The sequence below is a fragment of the Delphinus delphis genome, chromosome 8, assembly GCF_949987515.2.
Source record: "Delphinus delphis chromosome 8, mDelDel1.2, whole genome shotgun sequence".
Taxonomy (NCBI): Eukaryota; Metazoa; Chordata; class Mammalia; order Artiodactyla; family Delphinidae; genus Delphinus; species Delphinus delphis.
In genome coordinates, this window is record NC_082690.1 from 66458367 (window position 1) to 66485674 (window position 27308).

A 27308-nucleotide genomic window follows, 5' to 3' on the forward strand; every position below is an offset into this window, starting at 1 on the left:
AGTTATAAAATAGGGAGACACTGGAGGCAAGACATCAGGATACAGTGTGACCATTTCTCCTACTCAGAGTCTGGTGATCACTCTGTAGTCTTTGGTAGGAACAGCAGATAACACTGCCATGTTAAATCCATTCACTGGTTAATGTCCTTTTGAAGCACTGGGTTAAGAAGGATTCTGAGGCTCCATCTGGGCTTAGTGGAAAAGCATGCCACCATTTATTAGTAATATCTACCGAGGGTAAGTGATTGGAGGGCAGTGGCACTTTAGTCTTGTACTTCATAAGCACAGTCCACAGGATAAGATCCCAAATCCTGTCCAGCTTTTATCTCCTTATGACATTTAATGAGCTCTTCTCTCTTGGCAAAATCTTCCCACTGTTCCCTTAGCCCAGACATCCTCCTTCCTGCTCTCCGTCCAACCAAAGCCAGCCTAGTCCTGTTCCTCCAAAGTCCTGAAATACGATTCGCACCACTCAAGTGGTCCTTATTTCTTGGCTCATCTTGTTAATTACCTTTTTATGTGTAGCTGTCTCGCCTAACTTGGCTGTGAAATGCTGAGACAAGAGTCAAAAGCCAACCCAGGCAGGCTGGGGGGAGGAAGACAAGGAAGATGGAGGCTGAGGCCTGAGAATGGCTGGCAGAAGACCAGCAACGTGTTTGCAGAGTGGCTGTAGGGTCAGAAATGCAGGCAAACAAAGACACTGACTAGGGCATCACCTAGACACCACATGCGTCTCACTCTAGTAGCAGCGTGCACGGGAATGAGAAGGAAAGAGAGGTCAAACCTGGGCAAAGCTAAGTCAAAAGCCAGAGGCTGTCAGCCTCTTCCCCCTGTCACATATATTTATTTGCCTGGCTAATTCCTACCTACTTTCCCTGTCTGCCCTGAATTTGGTAAATGCCTCTGCTCTGCATTCCCGTGTCACCCATACCTCCTCCAGCTGGGTGCCTGGGTACCTCGTATATGTACAGTTTAAAGACACATAACACAAGGGACAACTGTTTACCTACCGCCCACTTAAGAAACAGTATCGGCAGCAACTTAGAAATCTCTGTGTGCTGCTCCTTACCCACAAAGGTAACCCATTATCCTGAATCTTGTTAATAATTTCCTTGCCATCCAGCTCAACTACGTACTTAGTTTTACCTGGTTTTAAATGCTGTATACATGGAAGTGTATTTTCTGCATTCTTCAACTTGCCTCTTGCTTCATTTATTTTCATCACCATTGTGCTCCATCATATAAATGTACAGACATTTATTTACGCATTCTCCTGGTGGCCCACAGTCTGGTTGTTTTCAGGATTATGAACAGTGCTCCTTCAAATATGCTTATACATGTCTCTTGGCACCCAAGAGAGAGCACCTCTCTGTGTATCTGCACATAGTGGAATTTCTGAGCCATAGGTTAGAACACACGTTCAACTCTCCCAGGGAGAGTGAAACTCTTCCAAAGTGAGAATCCCATGTTCCAGTCCCACCAGAACAGATGAGCACTCATGTTGCTTTACAATCTTGCCAACGTTTGGCATCGTTCATAGATGGGTGTGAAATTCACTCTCACTGTAGTTTTAATTTGCATTTCCCTGAGTACCAGTGAGATGGAGCATTTTTTCCTATTTATGGGCCCAAAACACCAGCCTGTGAGAGAAGACCCATGGCCACCTTGCTCTTCTTAAGGAATCTCAAGAGCCTAAACAGGGCCTGGCACATGATAGATACTCGATAAGTTGCATGAATGAAGGATTGAGAGTTGAGCCTTAGTTCTGAGTCATCCCCCTGTGCACTTTCCTCGGTGCTCTCCCAGGTTTCCAAAGGCAGACATTTCATTCTTTTCAAGTGTAAGGAAACATTTTTTAAAGTCTGACAATGCTTATTCTTCCATCAGACTCCACAGAAAAACACTCCCTGGGGATCCAGTTTCCCAAGCCCTATTCTTACAATAAAACACTGCCGAAAGGTCTTTTGGACAGAATTGCTGCTCGGGGGGAAAAAAAATGATGCTTTTTCTTGGAAGATGTCCCTGAAGGGGTCTGATTTTGGGTCAGCCATAAGAAGCCCTTGAAGCAGTTTCCCTGTTTGAAAGGGATCCTTCATAACGATCAGAAGGCAGCAGGAGGATTCCTCTGGTAGGAATCCAAGAAGAGACCAGCTGGGCTGGAATGTCTGGAAACTTTTCATGAAGAAAAAGTTAAAAGGCTGTTCTGCAGGGACTTGAGATTTGCTGAAATAGCTGTTTACCTATAGGAAACCCAGGGGCAGCCATGGTGCCAAGCTCAGCAAACCAGCCCATTACAGACAGGGGCCCCAGCTTTCCTTGGACTCTAATGCTCTGACTCTAAAGATTGGGACCATGAAAGTTCATTTCCTTATGGGAAATTCCAGGAGGATCGCTTAGCAAACACGTGGTCATTGAGATTAGAAGCCCTCTTTCAGTGGTTCCAAACAAGGTGAACTTATACATGGTTACCTTAAAACTCATAGCAGCCAACAGCCCTGATTACTATTGTCTAAATGCAGGCTAGGGTGGACTCAAGACAGAACGGAAGAAAAGGAAGAAGACAGGCCTGGTCCTACCTGGGGTTGGGGAAGTGAAGCCAGGAGAAGCGTGGTCTCCAAGAATGTGGCTGACTCCTAACACAAATCTGTGTGTTCCTCTATATCTCCCAGCCTTCTTTGAAGTCGGAAGGGATTGTGTGAGCAGCTCAGGCCAATGAAATAAGAGAGGAAATTACAGCTGTCACTTTCAGGCCCAGGTGGGTAAGTATCCTGTGTGGGAAACCCATGAACACTTCTACCACTTCTCCTCCCAATCTGCTGGATGTTTACGCCAAGATGACCTTGAAGTTCAAAGAAGGGGAACCCCTAAGCAACCTGAGTCCTCAGTTACCACTTGGAGAAGAGCTGGCCAGGAGAGCCCCCCAACATTTAGAGGATTGTGAAGTGAGTGAGAAATAAACTTGTCCTGGGTTCAGCCTTTGGGGTTTGGGGGCTGCTGTTGCAGACTGTGAACATTTCCCTGATTCACACAAGCTGCCGGCATGTGGAGAGGCAAAGTGACCAGAGAGGCTTGGGCCCTGCAGCATGGATAACAAGGGGTTCAATCTATTGGGTGAGACTTTGCAGCAGAAGTTTCCAGGCATGGGGAGAGACTGTCCAGGTCCAGATGATGAGTCCACTCAGAGCAGGTCCCCACTACGGACTGAAGATACAGAGAGGAGATTTAGTCCCCAGTGGGGGAGAGAGGGAGCTGCCAGGGGTAGGCAGGTATTAGGACTCCTGCAAAACAGGCTGTAGGGGAGAGTCCGGTTCCAGTTCAGAACCAGAGCAGCAGTCAGAAAACCAAGGGAGAAGCCAGCAGGCTGAAAGAGGAGAAGCCAGGGGCTTGGAGACCACGCATGACTCGGGGCTCCTCCGACGGCCACAGGTAGCAGCCCCATGGCAGCTCCACAGATCCTAGTGTGAGCCAGCAGGAGGCGGGGCTGCAGCCACACCGCCAGCCCTGGTCAGGTGACACAGTCTAGCAGGGCTGACCCTCACAGCTTCCCCGTGCATGAAGCCGAGAAGGCTAGTTCCAGCCCAGGCGTTTCTATAGAACCAAAACTACAGAAGCCCCAAGCTCTGAGACAGAAGTATTGGCCACGTTCCAAATCAGGGTCCCATTGACACGCGTGCTCTCTACTCTAATTGCATCTTTTGTTTTGAACTAAGATCTCTGGCTCCATTACCATCACTGATGCTGTAGAGAATAATAATGAGCTTGAATGTCACAGGGACTCAGGGAACAATTTTCTGAAATCCAAATAAAACCCTTCCCGTCCCTAGTGTGAGAGTCATTTTTATCAGATAACGCAGCCCATCCATTTACTCAGGAGTTCTCAGAGCCCTCTCTGGTGGGTTAAGCCCCTCTGAGTTGCTGTAAGCGCCTTCTCCCGTGGATGTATCCAGAAAAGCTCGCTCTACCCAGCTGCTATTCAAAGCTGATCCCCAGGACTATGTTTAATTTATACTTTGCTATATGAAGATGAACCACTGACTCATTTAATGTGTTTCCTTTTTTATGTCTTTAATCAGTGGCTGTTTCTTTCCTCTCTCAGAAGCTTAATCTAATCAGAAACAGCCCCTACTCCCCATATGAACGGCTCGTTAGCGTGTTCCAATCAAATTCAAATTGACTGTCCATACCAGATGCCCCTCCCACACACATACAAAAAGAGTGACCCTGGCTCAAAGGATAAGGCAGGAGGATACGTTAGGAGGGTCCTTTCTGAAATGCAGGGCAATCAGAATCACTAGAGGAAAGTATAATACAATCTGTCACCTCCCAGCCTGGTGGAGCCAGATGACAGGTGACCCATGTGTCACTGGGACAGCACAGGTGGGGAAGTTTGGCAGACCCTGGGTGCAAACATTAGAGGAAAAGCTGTGTGTCTGGCCCAAGCATCACACCCACATTCGGCTCAGAGGAACGCTCGAGGTTATCGTTCAGATGATAAAACAAATCTGAGATGCTGAACATTTTCTCACGCAGAAGTATTTGTTCTAAAGAGTTTTCCTCTTACTCCACTGGAATTCAGATTAAGAAAGCTAGTGTGCTGGGTTTTCACTTAAAGAGATTTGCCCTTTTCATACACATCAAAAGGAATTGTCAGCTTGGGTTTCATCTCTGATAGATACCTACAGCAAACTCACATTAAAAATGGGATTTACAGGGCTTCCCTGGTGGCGCAGTGGTTGAGAGTCCGCCTGCCGATGCAGGGGACACGGGTTCGTGCCCTGGTCCGGGAAGATCCCACATGCCGCGAAGCGGCTGGGCCCGTGAGCCATGGCCGCTGAGCCTGCGCGTCCGGAGCCTGTGCTCCGCAATGGGAGAGGCCACAACAGTGAGAGGACTGCATACCGCAAAAAAAAAAAAAAAAAAAAAAAAAAAAATGGGATTTACAGGCTTCCCTGGTGGCACAGTGGTTGAGAGTCCACCTGCCAATGCAGGGGACGCAGGTTCGTGCCCCGGTCCGGGAGGATCCCACGTGCCGCGCAGCGGCTGGGCCCGTGGGCCATGGCCACTGGGCCTGCACGTCTGGAGCCTGTGCTCCGCGGCGGGAGAGGCCATAGCAGTGAGAGGCCCGCGTACCGCAAAAAAAAAAAAGAAAAGAAAAAACAATGGGATTTACAAAAGAGATCAGCATTGCAGTATAGCAGAACTGCAGGGGAACTAACAGATTACCTTTCATTTCCCACCTGAGGTTCAAGGTCACATGATAATATAGAAGCACAGTAGGAAATGTTTCCAAGACCTCTGCCTCTTGTGAGACGGGAGGACATTGTGGTCAGAGAACAGAGGTTAAACAGTTTTGCTGTCAAATCCTACATTTCCCATTTGCTAGATTGGTGACTTCAGACATTTCATTTCACTTTCTGATATTCAGTTTTCTTGTCTGTGCAACGTGTCACAAAAATGACACATTGCAAAAGTAGATGTGAGGATCAAACGAGAGAATTTCAACACCCAGCCCAAGTTTAGAGCCCACTAAGTGTGAGGTATAACTATTACCAGTGTAAGACTCCACTGATGATAAGATTCACCACCGCAGTAATAAGAACTTTTCAGGGCAGGAGGAAACACCACATTCTGCTGAGCTTGACATTTATATATCCACCTGCCTACATGTCACCTCCACGTGTGTGTCTCTCAGGCATCGCAAGCTTACCTTGTCCAAAACCAAGTTCATGATTTCCTTCCCTGCCTCCCCAGATGTCCCTTCATCTTCCCCTCATCCGTCTAATGGCCCACGCCTGAAACCTACATAAATAATTATGTAACTCATCTGTAATTATGTCCTCTTCCTCCCCCTTCACAGCCAGTAATGCATCAGCAAATGCAGTCAGTTCTACCTCCTAAATATAGCTTAAATTTAATCACATCTCTCAATATGCACAGACAACATTCTGCTCCAATCATTTTTGTGTGGACAACTCTATCAATAGCCTTTTTTTTTTTAAACCAGGAATGTACAAATGTCCTTATTCAAAAATACAAAATAAATTATCTGTAGGTATGGACAATGATAGCAGTAAACCATTCTATGTTGTCAACTGAAACCAGTAACTGATGGTTATAGTGATTTTCTTAAACATCAGCCAGCCTTTTCTTCAGTCATCTCCTTCAACTGACCTCTCTTAAAGTTATTGGTGAGGAACGCTGCCTTGAGCTTCCTTTCACATCTCATTAATGATGGTAAAGCACTATTCTAGGAATTAGGACATGCCACCTCCCATCCCACCTCCCATCCCACCCATTTCGCCCATTCCAGGATCCTTCTCTTCTTTTCTCTTCTTTAGGAATTTCTGTGACTACGACTTCTACTGTAGTTAACAGAGAGGCCACTCCAGCAGCATCCAGTAAGGCACTTCTTACAACCTTAGCTGGATCGGTGATTCCTTTTTCCACCATATTCACAAAATCTCCAAGCATAGCATCATAACCAACTTCTGAAGAACTTTGCAAAATTTTCTCAACTTCAACACCTGCATTCTTAGCAATGGTCACTGCAGGAATTTTGAGTGTTTTAAAAATAATTTCTATACTAATTTTTTGATCTTCATTAGCTGGAGTTTTGAATCCAAGGCTGGAAGGCACTGAAGCAGGGCACAGCCCCTTCCCAAAACAATGCCTTCTTCAACAGCAGCTCACATAGCATTAAGGGCATCTGTAACTCTGTCTTTCTTTCCATTCACTTCAACGTCACTTGTCCCACCAACCTTTAGCACAGCAACACCATCTGAGAGTTTTGCCAGACGTTCATTCAGTTTTTCCTTTTCATATTCACTAGATGTAATATCTAACTGCTCGATGATTTCTTGAATACGCTTTTCAATTTGAGCCTTGTCACCTTTTCCTTTCAAGAGCATGGCATCATCTTTGGTCACAATGATCTCTCCAACTTTTCCTAAGTCATGAGGCTGAACATTTTCAAGATTTAGAGTTAGCCCTTCTTCTCCAAATACTGTACCACCAGTAGCAATAGCCATGTCTTTAAGCTGGTTCTTTCTATTGTCACCAAAACCTGGACCTTTGACTGCTACAACCTGAAGACCAACTTTCAGCCTATTCAAAACAAGTGTACTTAGAGCTTCTCCATCCACATCTTCAGCAATTATGACCAAGGGCTTATGGTGAGCATTGGCAATTTCAAGAGCAGGAACAATGGACTGGACACCAAAATTTTCTTTTCACTCAACAGAACATACGCATCTTGGAATTCACATTTCTGACCTTTTGATGTATTAATAAAGTATGCAGAGATATACCCTCTATCAAACTTCATGCCTTCAATAATTTCTAATTTCGTCATTCAGTGTTTTTCCATCCTTTACTGTGATAACGCACTTTCTTCCAACCTTTTTCATCGCATCAGAAATGACGTTGCCAATTTCTTTGTCTCCATTGGCAGGAATCGTAGTAACCTGGGCTATCTCTTCTGGGGTTGCCACAGGTTTAGACTGCTTCTTAAGTTCAGCAATTATAGCATCAACAGCTAACATCACACCTCCCCTGATTTCCACTGGATTAGCACCTTTGCTAAGCTTCTCGAAGCCTTCCTTGGCGATAGAGCCAGTACAGTAGCAGTAGTGGTACCATCCCCACCCTCTTGTGTTATTGGCAACATCTTGAACAAGTTTAGCGCCAATATTTTTATATTTATCTTTTAAGTCAATGGACGTTGCAACAGGCACACCATCTTTTGTCACTCTGGGACTTCCCCAACTTTGTTCAATAATCACTGTCCTTGCCTTTGGCTCCATAGTAACGGCTACGATATCAGCTAAAAGGTCTACACCTTGAAGCATTAAGGCTCGGGCATCCGCACCAAATTTTACATCTTTGGCATAAGCCCGAGTGAGATGAGAAGCCAGTGCCCTGGACACTGGCCTCATCTGGCGAAGGACTGAGGGTAATCGAAACGTTTCTGTGGGGCGGCGGCACGGCTTGCAGGCGACGAGACAGGCCGTCAGCGGCGAGTGAGGGACAGACTGCAGGGCACACACAGCAATGAGCCCGCGTCCCCTCCCTCCGCCTATCAATAGCCTTCTAACAAGTTTTTTTTGCTTGTTTGCAAGTTTGTTGCCATCCAATCCATCTTCTAAAATTATAAATCAGATCATGTCCCTTCTCCGCTTTAATTCAATTCAACCATTATTTATTTAGTATTTCCTTCCTTTGTGCTGGGGGCTGTAATGTGAGATGGGAATTTTGTCACTGAACGAAACCTACAAAGCCCATGACTTTTTGGAACTTACATTCTGTGCTTTTCATTGTGTCCCTCCAACCCTGAAAATTCATATGTTGAAGACTTATCACCAACCCCCCACCATGTGACTGTATTGGAGATAGAGCCTTTAAGGATGTGATGAAGGTCCAATAAGTTTGTAAGGACTGAATCCTGACCAGGCACAACTGGTGTCCTTATAAGAAGAGGAAGGGACTGTAGAGCTCTCTCTCTACCATGTAGGGCACAGCAGGATGGTGGCTGTCTGGAAGCCAGGAGGAGAGCTCTCACCAGAATCTGACCATGCTGGTTCCCTGATCTCAGACTTTCAGCCTTCAGAACTGTGAGAAAATAAACTTCTGTTGTTAAGCCATCCAGTCTATGGTATTTTGTTATGGCAGCCGGAATTGACTAATACAGCACTCATTACAATTTGTAACTATACATCTATTCTTTGTTCCCTTTTATCAGCTGTCTGTCCCATTATACCATCAGCTTCAAGAGGGAAGGGGCTGTGTTTACTTTTTAAACATTGTATGCCAAATATTAAGCATGTAATTTTAAGCATTACATGCTCAATGTTAAACATTGTATGCCCAATGTCACCTATGGCAGGCGCCTACCAAATAATGTCAAATGAATGAAATTGCATTAAATGTACATAAAATTATAAGTTAAGTGATCGTGTCCTGGTTTGCCCATGACAACATTGGTTCATGCCTGCTGGTCCAGTGTAACAGTTAGTGGTATCCTCTTTTACTCTCAAAAGTGTTCTGATTTGGATAATAAATTGTAATTTATTTATATATTTATTATTTATCTATATATGCCAAATTTATCAGGCACAACCTGATTTTAGAAACACTGAAACCCAAGATAAGCATCTGCCTTGAAATCACAGTATTACTAATATTTTCTCTCCCCTACGCCATGATTTCTTTATAGGACTACCAATTCTAAGGCAGTGAAAATGACACACGCCGTCAAGACCTCACTCACTGATGAGCAGCATTTGAAGTAGGCATAATGAATAAAGCCAGACACACTGCATTGAGTGTGGCCAGCACTAAGCAAGGAAAGAGGTCCCGTTCATTAGACTATCCAAAACTAAAGAGAGAGCCCAGACACAGAGAGAGACAGGACCTTGGGGAGTAAATGTCTCCTGGGGGTGTTACTGGGGTGACTATCTTCAGGGCTGAATTTATGTGCAGGTAAGCCCGCTTGATGGAAAAACTTGTGTGTAGGGATAATTTCTGTAAACCATCATTGGTAAGCACTGGGAAATTTTACTCATCAGGATCTTGCCCCTTGCATCGCTTTACAAAGTGAAGAGCATTTGCAATGGGAGTAGATGTCTCTTAATTCCCCTGCTGCAATTTCAGATTTGTGAGTAGGAGGATTTTTCAAAAGCAAACCACAACACTGTTTGGATGGTGATCATGATGAGACAGATGCTGATGCTGAAGAGGACGAGGGGGAGGAGGGAGAAGAGGAGGAAGAGACGAGGAGGGGGAGGAGAGGGAGAGGAAGAGGAGGAGGAGGGGGAGGAGGAGGGGGAGGAGGAAGGGCAGGAGGAGGGGGAGGAGGAGGGAGAGGAGGAAGAGAGGGGGAGGGGGAGGAGAGGGAGAAGAAGGGAAGGAGGAGGGGGAGGAAAGGGAGAAGGAGGGGGAGGAAGGGGAGGAGGAGGGGGAGGAAGGGGAGGAGGAGGGGGAGGAAGGGGAGGAGGAGGGGAGGAGGAGGGAGAGGAGGAAGAGAGGGGAGAGGGAGAGGAAGGGGAGGAGGAGGGGGAGGAGGAGGAGGAAGGGGAGGAGGAAGGGGAGGCAGGGGAGGAGGAGGGGGGAGGAGGAGGGGAGGAGAAGGGAGAGGAGGAAGAGAGGGGGAGGGGAGGGAGAGGAAGGGGAGAGGAGGGGGAGGAAGGGGAGGAGAAAGAGGAGGAGGGGCGGGAGAAGGAAGTGGGGGGCAGTCCCTGCTTAGTTTCTATCAGTCATTCTGAGGAGCTGATTCTGGCCTTGCCTGGTGGTCCCTTCCTGGAAAATTGGAAACACGATGTAATGGTGGCAAAGAAGTTACCTTCCAAGGGCACAACACAAAGCAGCAGGCAGACTCAATTAAAGAAAGACAAAATACAAAACAAAAAACGAATAAGAAAAGGAGTGAGAAACTGACTCTCTGGAGCTTTAACATCCATTGCTGGCTCCCAGGTTTTTTACACTTTTGCTCTTGCTTTTTTCCCCAAATCTGGAAATTATACATTGAGACATTACTATTACCTAATCCACAGCCTATAATCAAATTTCATTAATGGTCCCAATAATGGCCTTTATAGCTATTTTCCACCTTGGTCCTAACTTTTTAACAAGGTAACATTTTCTTCAGCTTGGCTCTCAAACCCCTTTATCAATTGTTACCTCTTCTGTGCAGTTTATTAATCTTACTTTGCTATGGCTCTCTCATTGAACACAATTAAAGAAACGTAAGTGTGAAGACCCTTCCAGAATACAATTGTCCATGGGTCCTCTCCTTCTGCTCCCCACCATTTCTAGGTAATTGCTTCATTATGTACTTTTTTAATTGCTTTGTTCTTTGGGGATAAATTTTGCACTTATCTTTACTAACTGTAAAACTTACAACGTACTGTTAAGCTGTGTCTGTTCCACGGCTGCTTTGTAATTGCAGAGTCACTGCGTGGCTGGTGAGCTAAAGATAATGTGCTATGGCAAAGAACCTTCCTCTCAATGTTTTCAGATACCTTCTGCCTACCCAGCATGGCAGAATAATTGGTTCTGGGCTGCCTGGGGCGCTAAGCTCCCCTTCCATATAGCGATCGCAAGCAGAGAAGACCCCGATCCTGGAGGTTTAGGCTTCGTAGGCCCCAGGATGCTCAGATCTCAAGGGCCCTGGGAATTTCAGGCCCCACGGTCCCAGGAGGCCACGCCTAGTGGCACACACTCCAACAGAGCAGGGCTGGCTACAGCTGACCACCTAGAAAGACAATGTTAACTCCTCTCTTAAGGTCAAGTCCATATTTTCCCAGGGCCCTTGCACTTGGCCTGTGCCTGCAAGCAGTTTTCAAGGAATCCCTCTCCCTCCATTCTTTTTTTTTTTTTTTTCTTTTTGCGGTATGCGGGCCCCCCACCGCTGTGGCCTCTCCCGTTGCGAAGCACAGGCTCCGGACGCGCAGGCTCAGCGGCCATGGCTCACGGGCCCAGCCGCTCCGCGGCACACGGGATCCTCCCGGACCGGGGCACGAACCCGTGCCCCCTGCATCGGCAGGCAGACTCTCAAGCACTGCGCCACCAGGGAAGCCCTCCCTCCATTCTTGGTCAAATAAAATCTCTAAACTCCTTGCCCCCTCAATCCCTCCTTTGAAATCTGTATTCTATCACCACCCCTTGACCCCCAACTGTCCCCTCAAAGGCTTCTTCCACTCGCATCGGGATGCCCTTTCTCTACTCACATTCTCACAGTACAGGGCTTTAGAGGCTTAGGCATCAGACAGAACCGTGTTCAAATCCCAGCTCCACCAAACTCTTTCTATGTGGGACCTGGGCAACTGACTCAACCTCTCTGAGCCTCAGTCTTCTCGTCTGTAAAATGAGGATAATAATTCTAGCCTCTTGTGGTTCTCAGGACGAAATGACATACAGCATAAAACTCACCAGGATGTAAGCTCTAAGAGGGTACAATGTAGACAATCCTGTTCATCACTGTATGCCCAGCGCTCAGCACAGTGTCTAGTATCAAATAAACAAAAGCACCGAGCACAAAGTAAACAATGAATAAATGGTAGCTATTATCATGTGGTCATCTTACCATGACTAGTGCAATCCTGAAATGCTTCCCATGACATCTGTGGTTTTCCACCAACTCAGCTCTTATTTTTCTAGTCAATTCTTCTCTGTAACTATGGGCACCACCCTGCCACCTGCCCCATTTCCTATGCCCATGCTCAATTCTAAAATCTCTTTCTAGTTCAGACTTTCATCCTCTCTGGGCTCCTCCATCCTCGTACCTTCCGTGGGCACACAGAGGGCACCTGATCCCCTGTCTCACCTCCAGATCTTCTCTTTACCTTTAGTTCTGGCTTCTTGCTGAAGTCAAGATCTGGGTATTACCTTTCTCCCCTAATGCCAAGTGCAGAACACAAGCAGCATAATAAATGTTTACTGTGTAAATAAACAGATGGACGAACAATGCGAGCTTTCTGGTTATTTCCATTGTTATTTCTAATATCAAACTTGCCCCATTTTTCCCCACAAACCAACTCTCTACACCAAAGACCCCTTTCTTAGTCAATGGTACCCCCAAATCTCTCAGCATCTGGGCTTGAAATCTCAATGCCATCTTTGTCAAACTTTAATAACTCATTTATAAGGACCATGAAAAGCTACGTCTTGACCTCCAATGAGCACTCAGACCACTATTAGCATCTAACACAGCGCTAAGGGAACACATGGACAATGCCTTAGCAAAAGTTTTGAGTCGGGCTTCCCTGGTGGCGCAGTGGTTGAGAGTCCGCCTGCCGATGCAGGGGACACAGGTTCGTGTCCCGGTCCGGGAAGATCCCACATGCCGCAGAGCGGCTGGGCCCGTGAGCCATGGCCGCTGAGCCTGCGCGTCCGGAGCCTGTGCTCTGCAACGGGAGAGGCCACAACAGTGAGAGGCCCGCGTACCAAAAAAAAAAAAAAAAGTTTTGAGTCACTGGGAAAATGCCCTTAGGAAGAACAAAAGCCCCCAACCTTGAAACCTGCGTCTCATGTCTTGAAATCCTTGGCCTCAGAAGATGGCATAGATGGAACAGTTATTCCATTGTACGGCTTGCAGCCTCCTGTGGACTTTATTTACCCCATGACAGCAGCTGAAGGACAATGCCACGGCAGATCCCAGTTCACAAAAGAATGATACAAAACGGTGGCAGCCCATGACATCCTCCATCCCCCGCCCCCCTCCCCCCCCCCCCCCCCCCCGAAGGACGTGTTGCTCTAAGCTTGCGGGTTATTCTGAACTCTAGCTCCAGCTGGCTTGGACCAACCATAACATTTAGAAGCAACAGACTAAAATCCAATTTAAGGTGTTTAATTTTCTCTGTCTCCAGGGACGGGGGGTGGGTCAGAGAATCTGCATGTAGGCTTTCTATGAGATGTTGCTTCTGGGGGTCTCCTGAGACCTTTCCAGCTGAGCGAGCACACTGGTGTCCACACCCCTTCTCTTCCCTTTCACGTCTCTGTCACTGTGCTGGCAGAGACTAGTTGATGTACCTAAAATCGTTGTATCCAAGTGTTCTTAATTAGCATCCTTGTTCTCACCCAAGGCTGGGTGATGTCAGCAATGAGCTCACTCAGCCTTCTAAGCCCTCTGGGGAGAACCGTGTGGTCCCTCGGGGGCTTCAGTATCCTGCAGGGTTAACAAGCACACATACATTTGCTTGAGCCTCTTTCACTAGTAATTCTAGCAAAGTCTCTAGCCCTTTAACCCTAGATATATTTTGTAAAAGTTTCAAATAACGGCGATGCCTGTTCTGGGCAGTTGCTATATCCCCTACTTTGCTTTCTCTTCCTCCTCTGTGTCTCTGGCTCCCTGAACCCAGGTTTCTGACCTCCTGTTACCAGCTCTTCTCATTTGGCAGTTCCTCAATCTACCTCCTTTCTGACACTCTGGACTCTGGCTTTCAGCTCAGCTCTTGTCTCTGTCACCCCCTCCAGTTTTGATGTCTCCTGCGACCTCAGGTGAAGACATTGCGCGGTACTGTCTGAACCAGGCCCCGTCTCCCATGAGGGATTTGGGCTGAAACCTCAAGCACTGAAACAGTACTGTGGTCCTTTTCCAAAGCGATGCTGACCCAGGTTAGCTCCTGAAATTAAACTTTATGCCGTGGACAATTTTAAACCCTGAAGGCAGAGGTGGATGAGCATCGTGACACAGTGATAAGGTATGAACCTTGAAACCACTCAGGCTGGTTCTTATCTTGAGTGATTTGGGGAGGCATTTTATCCTATTACTTCCAGCTTCCTGACTTACAAAATGGGGATAACAACACAGGCCTCATGGGACTTACATAAAAATTAACAAGATAATATAAACAGAGTGATAGGTCAATAGCATCCAATAAATGGAAGTTCCTCCACTCGTTATTGTTATGATTAATAATTTTATCATCGCCTTCCAGACTTGTGGCCTAATACCGCTACCAACTGTGGAGCGTGTATCTGCTTCATGAAATAATAATCTTCTGTTGCCCAAGAGTTGCTGTCACTAAACCAACTCTTAGACATTTCAGACCTAGAAAGGCCAATGTTAGAAACCAAGGAAATGTCTGTCTGGACTCTCCCAGTAATAGGTCACCCACCATAAGTTCACCTTTTCCTTTTACTTAAGTCATTGATGAAAATGTTGGACAAGCCAGGATGAGCAAAGAGCCCACCGAAGGCCACCCGCTGGATTGCCAATGACCACTCTTTTCCTCCATCTGACTGCTCTACCTTGTCTGTCACTGGCCCTCTGTTTTAGCCCCATGTTACAGATCCCCAGTTCCCAGCCTTAGAGTTCAGCCACAGTCATGCTCTTTCTCAGCTGTCACTTTGCACGTGTCACCTCAACTCTCTGGAACACCTGTCCTCCTCTTCCCACCTGAATAACACACCTTCATTGCTTAGGCCCAGCCTAAATGCTGCCTCCTTTGTGAAGCCTCAGCCAGCTCCCAGGGGTAGAGGGGTCACTCCCTCTTGGGTGCTACTGTAAAGCACACAGCATCTTTCATCCTTGCCATTTTGGTCCATAGCACTGGGTTATGCCTTACTTAGTGCTTCAATCCGAATTATATTCACAATGATGAATTTTCATCCAGGAAGTATTTTCTGGAATAAATGTCATTAAGGGACTTTAATTCTCTTGGTCAATTTTCTATATAATGTAATTAAAATATATTTCCTTTTATGCTAATTTTCGAATTTTATTTTACTAGACTTATTTTCATGGGGTTAATACTTTTTTGCATTGATTTTACAACTAAGATATGACTTATCTATCAGCAATTTTTAAATCTACATCTTTTTTACAATTATGGCCTCCATCACAGGGTTTTCTTTTGTGGTCATGATTTCAACCAAGTTTAGTTTTCCTGAATCAAATTTTGCAGATGTAAATTATATTACTATTCATTTCTTCAATCAATTTTTTAGCTTTTAAAATTTTTTTTACTGTGTTCATTTTTGTTTGTTGCTTTAGTTCGTGTTGATGATCTTTACTACTACTCATAATTTGGAAAAAGAATAATAGTTTGCATTTTTTTTTTTTTTTTTTTTTTAGAACTCTCACAAGAAATAGTGTCAGCCGTTTCTCTGAGTTGTATACTTACTACAGTCGCCATTGGTAGATCAAAAAACACAGAAGTCCTTAAAGTCACAATGGAGGAAGGGGTCAAAACGTCCTGTTTAAGCTCATGACATTTTCTATAATCTGTTAGATTAGTATTGATACTTAGAAGATGGGGAGGTGGTTGTCTCTCCCGCTAGACTGAGGGCCACTCAAAGACAGGGTCTATGTCATTCACCTTCAGTTTCCCAGCACTGGCAAGAATGAATGAATGAATACACACATAAATGAACCCACAAGGAGATCATGAGAAATCTGATCTGATTTCTTACTGAAAGCCACTACACTATGCCTATCTATATAAGGCATAATGGTTTCTGAAGCCACTCTTCCTGGGTTGAAATCTCAGCTTTACCATTTTCTTTTAACATCTTTATTGGAGTATAATTGCTTTACAATGGTGTGTTAGTGTCTGCTTTATAACAAAGTGAATCAGCTATACATATACATATATCCCGATATCTCCTCTTTCTTGCCTCTCCCTCCCACCCTCCCTATCCCACCCCTCTAGGTGGACACAAAGCACCGAGCTGATCTCCCTGTGCTGTGCAGCTGCTTCCGACTAGCTAGCTATTTACATTTGGCAGTGTATATATGTCCTACCATTTTCCTAGGGCAAGTTATATCACTTCTCTGTGCTTCAGTATACCCTCCTGGAAGTGGGGGTAATAAAAGATTCTACATTACAAGGTTGCTGCAAGGATTAAGGGAGTTAATACATGTAAAGCACTTAGGACAGTAGCTCACATATAATTACTGCTACACTACTATTAACTATTAGTATTTTGGTCATAAATCTCATCTCTTTCTAGTAATACCGAGGGGTGGTCATGTTCATGTCCTATTATAGGGAGCTCACGATTCCATTAGGCATCCCTTCCTTTTTATGATTCTAATATTTGTTTCTCATATTGAATTGATAACTACATCCATTACAGCTTCCACCCCACTGTTCATGGCTCTAACTTTCTGAGATATATAGAATAAAATTCTCTTACACTTGACTGGCCTTCAAATTTGAAACCTGTTCATTGAGCACATACTAGGTTCCAAGCATCAGTGTGAAAATTAAGTAGTCATCTTGACATTAAGTATTTTAAAGTCTAGATAGGAAGGAAGTGGGAAAGGTGATATTTCTGTCTCTCACAGATCTTCTCTTCCTTTGAATCTAAGATCTCCATGATACACAGTTGGCAAGCCAGAATCCAACTTACAAACTTAATATAACTTACAAACATTTTTAAGTTTGAACTTACAAACAATATAAAGGCTACATAATTAAAATTGTGTGATATTAGTATATGAATACACTCACAGATTAATGGAGCTAGAATAGAAAATCCAGAAACAGACCCAAATATGTACGGCAATTTAGTCTATGATAAAGGTAGTATTGCAAACCAGTGAGGAAAAGATGTAATTTTAAATAGAAGATGTTAGGATAACTGGATGGCCATATAGAAAAATAAGACATTGGGTCCATTCCTCACACCATACATCAGGATCAATTCTGAATGAGTCAGAGATTAAAATGTAAAAAATACAACCCTACAAGTATTAGAAAAAAACATAGGTGAATTTTTCTTTCCTTGTAGTGGGTAAACTTTACTCTGTCTAAACTCTGGAAGCAAGAAGGAAAAAGACTTTTGCTTACATTAAAACAAACAAACAAAAACTTGCATGGCAAAAAAACACCAGAAGAAAAATTAAAAGACAAGTAACAAAAAACAAGTAACACACTGAGAGAAAATATTTGCAATGTATATGATAGGTAAAGTATTACCATCCCTAATGTGTAAAGAGACTCTAAAAATAAAGATTAACGATCCTGCAGGAAAATGGGCCAAAGATATGAAAAGCCCATGGAAAAAAGAAATGCAAATGGCCTTAATCATGTGAAAAGCTGTTCAGCCTAGGTCTTAATAAGCGAAATGCAAATTAAAACTACTCTGAAAGCCACTTCTCATCTGTCAGATTGGCAACACCCCAAATATTCCACAACATACTTTGTTGGTTGACTGTGAGGAAACAGGCACCTTCATCATTCCTGGTGGGAAAAATACTACCTCTCTGCAAGGATATTTGATGATGTCTAGCAAAATTACACATGCATTTGCCCTTGGACCTCACAATTTCACTTTTAGGAACCTATTCAAACAATAATCCAGAAAAATATGAAAAACTGTATGCACAAGACAATTCATTGTAGCACTATGCCCTCAACAAGAAACTGGTAGAATAAACCATGGAATGTGCATTCATTGGAATACCATGCAGCTATGAAAAAACAATAAGGAATACCCCTATATACTATTAGAAAGTAGTCTTCAGAAAAAAATTTATATAATAAAATAGTGAAAAGTGTGCATAGCATACTACCATTTACCTAAGAAAGAGGAGATGTAAATATATACATATTCCCTTTTATTTTTTTAAAGTGTAAAGTAAAGCAAAATGTTTATGTTAGAGGTAGCAATGAAACAGGATAAAGAGACAGCAAGACATTAAGTACCTTGTGATAAAAGTACACGTGTACTGCCTATGAAACATTCTTGCTACAAAATCGAACCTACATCTCTAGGTCTAACTAGCAATGTAGAAGAAATATATGGAACAGAAGGACATGTTAGATGACATCAGGGGAAAGCAATCAGGAAAATCTAGACTGTGGGAGTCTCCACAGGACAAATAACCTGATGTCTTTAAAAATAAATTACAAGGAGAAAAAAGAGATGGAGAAAGAAATCCAGTAGATTATTAGAGACTTGCAAGATATATTAATCAACTGGATCTTGATTCAAGAAACAATTGTAAAACAAAGTAAAAAAATGTTATGAGAGAATTGGGGGAAATTTGAACACTGATTGAATATTTGATGGTATTAAGGAATTCTTTTCAGTACTTTTAGGACGGAAATAGTATTGTGATCATGTTTCTTTTAAAAAGTTCTTCTCTATTTTAAATGCATAATGAAATTTTTTTTGATGATATAATGTCTGAGATTTGCTTCAAAATAACTGGAGTTGGGGAGGATTGGGTAGGGACAGAGATTAAAACCAAATTGTCCATGAGTTGATAATGTTGATACTGGGTGACGGATGCAAGGGGATTTATTATACTATTCTCTCTATTTTTGGATATGTTTGAAGTTGTTCATAATAAAGAGTTTTTTTAAAAAATCCTATTTATGATAAAATATTTGGGATATGGAGTACAATATCCTAGATACTATACTACATGTTTTAGAGGACATTTGTACCTAAATTCTAAGGTTCTAAATTCCCTCCCTATATGAGGGACCACATCATGTGTAATACTTGGGCCCATGGAACCTGAAAGTGTCCCTGACCCCTGGCAACTAAGCATGGGCCTATAATCTAGGTTTAGCCAACTGTATGCTCTAATGCAGTACTCTGAATTTTGGTGACTGTCACCAAGCCCCAAGCAATGGGACTTGCTTATAGTAGGACTACAATACTCCTTACAAATTAAAGCATGCTTAAAAAAATAAAGCACTATATGAAACGTATGGTTATATATTTATGCAATATATACATCTACATGTATAATAGTAATAGATATGATCATGTTTAGTATAGAGCACTTTATAGATGACAGAGTACTTAAATTGATTTCTTGTTAACTTTGTTGCTAAAATAATGATTTTAATAATAAGATAATAAACCATAGAATGAATTAACTTTTTGGCCAATATAAACATTTTAAATTGTATAACACTATTAGGGTAATAATATCTGGCTTGCCTATAGCACTTGATTGCTGTGTACATTAACCAGGATAACTGTAGGGAAAGAGCTTTGAAAATACAGATGTCAAGAAGCTTACCGCCTATGTTTTCTTCTAGGAGTTTTATGATTTCAGGTCTTACGCTCAGGTCTTTAATCCATTTTGGGTTAATTTTTGTGTATGGTGTTAGATAACGGTCCAGTTTCATTATTTTGCGTATGGCTGTCCAGTTTTTCCAATACTATTTATTGAAGAGATCATCTTTTCTCTGTTGTATATTCTTGGCTCATTAGTTGTAAATTAATTGACCATTTATGCATGAGTTTATTTCTGGGATCTCTATTCTGTTCCATTGATCTATGTGTCTGATTTTATGCCAATACCATACTGTTTTGATTTACAATTTTTCTTAAGTGCTATTTTGGTTGCATTTCACATAACGTAATATGTAGTATATTTGCTATCATTCAGTTCAAAATATTTTCAAATTTCTAGTATAATTTCTTCTTTGACCTATGAGTTATTCAGAAATGTTTCACAATTTCCAAAAATATGGCTTCTGCCTATACTTTTTAGTTATGGATTTTTAATTTAATTCCATCGTGGTCGGATAACATGTTTTATGTGATGTTACTCCCTTGAAATTGTTCAATTTTGTAGTTGTTAGATGCAGTGTTATATATATGCCCATTTGATTCAAACTATTAATTATGTTGGTCTATCAATTACTGGGAAAATTTATTAAAATCCTCAACTACATTAGTGGTGATGTTGATGTCTCCTTGAAATTCTATCCATTTTTACTTCATATAAGTTAAAGCTGTGCAATTAGGCACATAAAAACTTACAACTGTTATATATTCCTGATGGGCTTAACATATTATCATCTTGTAGAAATCTTCCTTATTTATCCTAAAGTATTTTGTAATGGTATTTCTTCTAATATTAACATAACTACAGCAACTTTCTTCTGATTGGTATTTACCTGTTATGACTTCTTCCATTCGTTTATATCTTAACTTTTCTATATTATTATATTTCAGGTTTATATTGATAAAGAGCCTACAGATATTTTTTAAAATCTAGTCTAAAAATGTTAGTCTTTTAATTTGGCCCATGTAAATTTACCATATTTACTGATATATTTGGATTTATTTCTACAATTTTATATGTTTTTTTCTTGTATCACCTGTTTTATTTCTCTTTCTTACCATTTTCATATTTCATTTTTCCCCTCTACTACTTTGGAAGTTATACTTTTTATACATATGATTTTCATGGCCCCCCAAGAAATTTTAATATGGTTAATTTATCAGAATTTAAAGTCAACCAGAATCTTTTCCATCTTCATTAATAATATAGGCATTTTAGGGCACTTTATTTACAATCACCCCTCCCAACTTATTTGCAATTGTCATCATACACTGTAGTTTTAATTTGTTTTTATAACTTTGCAATACATTATTTACCATGAATATTTCTTTAGATTTACTCATATATGAGCTAATTATTCTCTTTTTATCTCAGATTTCCTTCTTGGCTCATTTTCCTTATACCTGAAGTATGTCTTTTAAAATTTATTTTATTGAGGATCTGTTAGTAGCACACTCAGTTTTTGTGTGTCAGAAAATGGCTTTCTTCTTCCCTATTTTTGAAGGATTTTTTAAATTGAGTATACATATAAAAGTTGATATTTTCTCTCAGATATTGAAGATATTATTTCATGGTCTTCTGGATTCCATTATTGCCATTGGAAAATCCACTGTTATTCTAATTATCATTAAATTTTAGGTAGTCTATCTTTTCTCTCTGACTGCCGTAAGATCTCCTTTGTCTTTGGCTTTCTGTGGTTCCACTATGATATGTCTAAATGTGAATATTTTTGTATTTATCCTGCTTTGGATAGGTTGACTTCCTAAATCTGAGGATTGGTGTCTTTCATCAGTATGGGAACATTTTCAGTCATTATATATTCAAATATTGCTTTTGTCTAATCCTCTTTCTATCATCTCCATTTGGAATTCTAAGATATTAAGACACTCCCTCTCATTTTTACATGTCTCTCAACCTCTTTCTTTCATATTTTTGTCTTTGCCTTCCTGGGGTAATGTTGAATAATTTCTTCAGCTCTGTTTTCCAGTTTACTCAATTTTTTTTCCTTTAACAATATCCATCTAGCTGTTTAATTCATCCATTAAGCTTTCAATTCACATTTTTATATTTCTCATGTTTGAAATTCTATTTTTATACTAATATGACTGGTCTTTTTATAGTCCCTTGCTTCTTACTCATAATTTCAATCTCTTTTTATTTATTTAAATATATTATACAAATTATTTGATATCCTACTTCTGATAGATTCAATACTTGAAGACTTTGTAGATCACATTTGGCTATCTAATGCTTTTGCTGGTGTTTGCTCTTGGTTCTTTCTTTTTCCCTTGTCTGGTTCATGATTTAAAAAAAAAAAAAAACTGAACTCACATTCCTTGGAACTCTAGCTGTGAGAAGTTTTGTGGCTTGGGTTAAAGGGGTTTTTCCCAGAGAGGATTCATGTACACTTTTGCAGATGCCTAAGAACTTCTAACAGCTTTAAGTTAAATTCTCCTCTCAAGATTTTCTGAACCACGAAGTATTTTGATTTTGAATGATAGATCCAAGGGAGGGATTCACAGAAGAGAATTTTTCCTTTCCTCCCAGCACAAGATTGAGACAGGCAATTTTCACTCTAATGATGAAAATGTGGGTGGGAGTATTTCTAGCCCATCTTTATACTCAGATAATGGGCCTTTGCAGTTCCAGCTTTATGGGAGGTAAAGGGTAGGGAATATTCTACTAGATTCTTAATGCTGGTCAAGCTTTAGGCTTTGTATCCTGTCCTCTGTATACTCCATGAAACTGGGAAATCACAAACTTCAAATCATCACGTTCTTCAAATATAATGGACTCAGGCTTTCTCTGATTCCTACTTTCACTTAGGTTTTTGTGTCTGTATTGATTTCCTTGGGTTGTTATACAAAGCACAGCAAACTGGATCACCTAAAACTACAAAAAATGTATTCGCTCACAGTTCTGAAGGCTAGAAGTCTGAAATCAAGTATTTGTAGGCCATGCTCTCCCCAGAGCCTCTAGGGGAGGATCCTTCCTTGCCTCTTCCAGCTTCTGGTAGCCCCAGGCATTCTGTGGTTTGTGGCATCATAACTCCAATCTCTGTCTCCATCTTCACATGATTATCTTCCCTCTGTGTCTGTCTGTGCCCAGATTTTCCTTCTCTTATAAGGACACTAGTTATATTGGATTAGGGCCCACCCTAATGCAGTATGACCTCATCTTAACCTGATTATATCTGCAAAGATCCTATTTCCAAATAAGATCATATTCACAGGTACAGGGGGTTAGAATTTCAACATATTTTAAAGGGGACTCAACTGAACAGATAACAGTTTCTAACAACTTCTTAATTCCTTGCCAGCTCTTGAATACTTTCTTATATATTCTAGTATTTTATAGCCATCATCTGTATAATCTGTCTCCTATTCAATGTCAGCTCTTACTTCTCACGCTTTTCATTCTGCTTGCCCACAGCAGTTCTTCTTTTCCCCACTGAGTTGTGGACTTATAAACTGGGGGGAAAAAAAAGGCTTACTAGAATTGAGTGCAAAATAAGAATAAGGCTTTAAATGAGGACTCAGTAGACACAACTGTGAGTAAAGTAGAAGAAAATTACTGCATGGACATTGTAATACTCTTTTGGGAATGCTCAAAGGACTTTTATCCCTAGGTCACTGTGGTATATCTAGCTAGCAAGGCTTTTGAATCATAAAGATCTGGGGTTGAATCTTTTCTCTACCTCTTATAAGTCATATGACCTTGAGAACATATTATGTAAGCTCTTTATTTCACAATTTTCTCATCTGAAAAAAGGAGTGTTATGATAACAGCTACTTTTTAGGGTGTTTTGTAGATGGATTATATAAGTACAGTGCCAGAGCAGGTAATGAATAATTGTGCAAACAGCTCTATTTCTGTGTTCCAAATGGGTAAGGACTTTGAATAAGTTGCCTCTAAATAAATGAGGGGAGGAAAGCAATGTCTCTCATTTTTACATATAATCCTGGGGAGTCACCGAAGGGAGATCCTAGATGGAGAAAGTGAGGCACTGAGATGTTACCTCATAAACATGAAAGAGAAACACTAATAACCACACAAAATGTGAACATCTATTTTGAAGATGGCTGGAGGTTCTGTATCCCTTTAGCGGGGACCTGGAATTGAAATTCAAATTAACTAGCCCCTCCCTCTGTCCTCAGCTCTGCCAGCCAACAAGTTGTTGGGTCCCTGCTTTAAGAGCCACCTTTCCTTCAACTCCATGATACTTCACCTCTGTCAAAGGGGAGGGAAGAGACAGAGAAAAAAAAGCCAGGCAACATTTTATACTGTATTTGACACCCCAAGCAGCAAACCCCCAAATTTTAAACAAGTATTTGAAAGCCTCACCCAGGCCCACACTCCAGAGCAGCTTTATAATCTAGGCAAGGAAAACCCAGGAGCCTCCCACCACTCCGTGATCGACTCACATACGTGCTGGAAGCACAGTTCACAAATCTAATTCCTTTCTCCATTCCTAGACATTTTTACCCAGAGAACATAAGTGACTGGAGGCGGTCCTGCCCGCTCAGCCAATTCCCAGCAGCGGCTCCTAGTAAAAAATATTATGTTTGGGGGCAAGCATTTATCCAGGAACGCGCGGAAATGAGATGGTGAGGATGCAAATGGTGAATAAATGACCAGTGTAGGGAGAGCGGAGAAGCCAGGGTGATAATGCAGCCTCTGTCCTCTATGAATATATTAGTTCCCCAATAAGCCCATGCATCTTGACTGTCTCCAAAGAGATTTCTCTGGGTTTCAGTGAAAACAGGTGTCTGGAAGCGTTTCCTAAGCTCGGCTTCAGGCAGCCTGCTCCTGCCGCCAGACCTCAAAGCCCTAGTATTAAGTCTGGGTGACAAGTCAGGCCCACACTGCCTGCCAGGCTATTGGAGGTATTGTGAGATGCTCATTGGAGGTGCCCAGTCTCCCCTCAGGGCAGGGCGAGGACTGTCCAGGGCCAGCTGACTGCCCAGTGGGTTGGAGATAGGAGGTAAGGAGGGTGTACTCGAGCTGGAGTCCTTGAGAGGACACCAAAGATTAGGAACAAGAGATGCCAGATACAGACACTAAGGCCAAAGGGGCAAGAATGGGGTCACTAGTGGGAACCAGGCAGATACTGGGTGGACTGCATGGGGGGCAGGCAGCGAGGGGGAACATCTCAGATGATTGCCATGAACACCAGCAGGTACAAGGGCTGGCCAGGGGCTGGCGAGCCTGTAGTGCATGGTGTGCCAGGCTGCTTAAAGAGCCCTGTGGAGAGGACCGTGGGGGCCATTGTGAGGACAAGCACAGCTTGCATGTTGGTTTCTTCATGAGGCTAGGACCACAGCCTAGACAGAGGGGTGGGCTTCCCTGTAGTGGACAAGGTCCTTCCTCGTATCCATGATCACATTTCTGTCACCTGCCAAGGGACCTAATGTGTCCCTCAGTCATAGGGATGGGGTTCCTTTTGGAGTTATCTTTGCATGGGCCGAGGGAAAGGGGCCAGAGCCTTGGAAATGTTCCTGTAGGATGAGAGATTAAATTGTACCTGGTGTGGATTCACACCGCACGTTGATAACTGCAAAGGGCCCTGTACCTTGGGGCAGGACGGCAGATGTCTCTGGAAAGTAGTATGAGGCATGTACGGGCCTGAGGGTCTGACCAACACGTGGTGGGTCAGAAACCCACATGGAGTGAGCCTGGCTGTGTTTTGCTGTTTATTCCCCGTGGGTTTATTTCTCTGGAGCCCTCTCTTGACAAAGTCTTTAGGAAGGCTCTGTTGGCCACTGTGGAGGAGATGGAGAATAACAGAGTGAGAAATCCCAAAGGGAGGTGACAGTATAAGAAAGTGACTCTGAGGGTCCCTCCTGCTCAGCAGCCCCTTCCTGGAGCACCCCTTTGTTCATCCCTGAGAAGTCTGTGTTTGATTTTAGCCAAGATGTCACCCTTGATTTGGGAGCTCAAATCTCCCATGTCCCCACCCCAGCCAAAGTAGTTTCTGATGTTCTTTTCTTCCTGAAAATTCTATAGTTCCCTACCTGTGTCTCTATCCCATCCCCACCAGCCCTGATCACATACACATGGACCAAGGTTAGGCACTGGACGTCCAGAATCAGTCCACCACCTTCAACCCTGAGCCGCATTTCTCCACTCCTGGACTCATTCACCCTCTGGGGAGCTGAGCCACGCCCTATGGGTGGGAAACCCTGCTCACCCTGATCCCGAGCTCCACGTTCTCGCCTCCGTAGACCTCCATGCCTTCATCCAGTAAGCCGATCTCCTGGAAGTATTGCCGGTCCACAATGAAGCAGCCAATGAGTGCAGGGCTCCTGCAGGGCACGGGGACATGGCCAGTGGTTAGCAGAGGGGCTGTCTCATGGGGGCCGCCAGAGCAGTAAGAGCAGTGCTGCCTTCCTGCCAGGAGGATCTGGTCCTCTCCCTTCGTTTGCTGCCAGAACTGGTGTGGGCCTTGCTCTCCGAGTGGCCCTCCTGGGTCCACCCTCACCAGCTATTCCAGGGAGGTTGTTTCAGCAGGGCAGTGGGAGACAGCTTGTGTCCTGGGACCAGCCATCACTTCTGGTGGTGCTTGCATGTATGTCAGCCCAGAGAAGTAGTGCTCAGCCTACCAGTCTACACTGCATGACTGTATCTCTGGCTGCCCTGACCCCTGCACTCTGAACTGCATAGCCAGTTTTTGTTTCTACCCGGGCACCCACACCAACTTTCCCACCCTTCACCTTGGTCCCTTTAGAGAGACGAGTTGGGGCTTTGGATAGCATGGTAAATCATTTGGATTTTATCTGTAGGTAAATGAGCGTCAAAGAAGAATTTTAAGCAGACAGTGGTATAAGCAGATCTGTGTTTGGAAAAAGAATACTCAGGCAGCTGTGGGGTGATTGAGATTGGAGGAGATTGGGTAGAAATCGAGGAATCCAGTTGGGAAGCTTGTTGCTATATCCAGATGGGCAATGATGAAGACCTGGACCAGAGTACCAGGACCGGAGACAGAGATTATTTAAAGACATATTTTGAGGTAAAAGCAGCAGAACTTTGAAACATATGAACGATGAAGATGAGAGAAGGGGAGGAATCTGGATGCCAGCTGGTGTTCTGCTTGGGTGATGGTGGAGTGGGGACCACCCATCAATAGGGGGGATAGAGAAGAAGCTGGTTTCAGAAGGAAGAGGGAGTCCATGCTGGGAAAACTGATCTTAAAGTGACTGTGAGTCACTAGGGGGAGATATCTAACCGGCAGGGCCTAGCTAGCTGGTCTGGATTGGAATTCAGCAGGGATCTTAGGCTGGAGCAACACGTCAACAGCTTGTGGGTCCAGAAGCTGGAAGGCCTTTCCTTAGCAAGTGTAAGCGCGGGACTCATGGCTGTGTACAGACATCCGATGCAGAACGTCACGAGGAGAGATTAACATTAGGTGAATCAGCACGAGCACATGTGGGCTGCTTCTCTGCTGAAAGCATCATCTTACACAAATTACTTTGAATTGTTCCACTGCACGCTGCTACCGCTTCTAGCCCCTGAGTAGCATTTTATCAGCTGGTGGCTGAGGAATTGGAGGGAAAGAAAAGGAGAAATGAAGAATCCTTAGTGATGAGAAAACTGTCACTCAAATGCAAATGGACCCATCTTTGAAATTGTAATCTCATCAAGGTGGAGAAACAGCCATTTTGCAGGCCATTTCTTTGGAGAATGCTGATGCAGGAGGCTGCTTGGGCAGAGACTGGTGCCTTGGGGTCCCTGCCCCTCCTGCTTTCAAATTACAGCCTTTTATTCTGAATGG

At 43.1% G+C, this 27308-nt stretch overlaps 1 protein-coding gene and 1 pseudogene across 3 annotated transcripts in view; both read right to left on the reverse strand.

The window, feature by feature from the left end:
* The window catches only part of GALNT18 (polypeptide N-acetylgalactosaminyltransferase 18), a 354931-nt gene that overhangs the window by 82209 nt on the left and 245414 nt on the right, over positions 1-27308 (reverse strand). For all 3 annotated transcript variants that reach the window (XM_060018497.1, XM_060018495.1, XM_060018496.1), the window contains exon 6: positions 25728-25842. In XM_060018497.1, the coding sequence (XP_059874480.1) occupies positions 25728-25842 (115 nt within the window). The remainder of the gene's footprint in view (positions 1-25727; positions 25843-27308) is intronic.
* Positions 6675-7541, reverse strand: LOC132429111 (60 kDa heat shock protein, mitochondrial pseudogene; annotated as a pseudogene).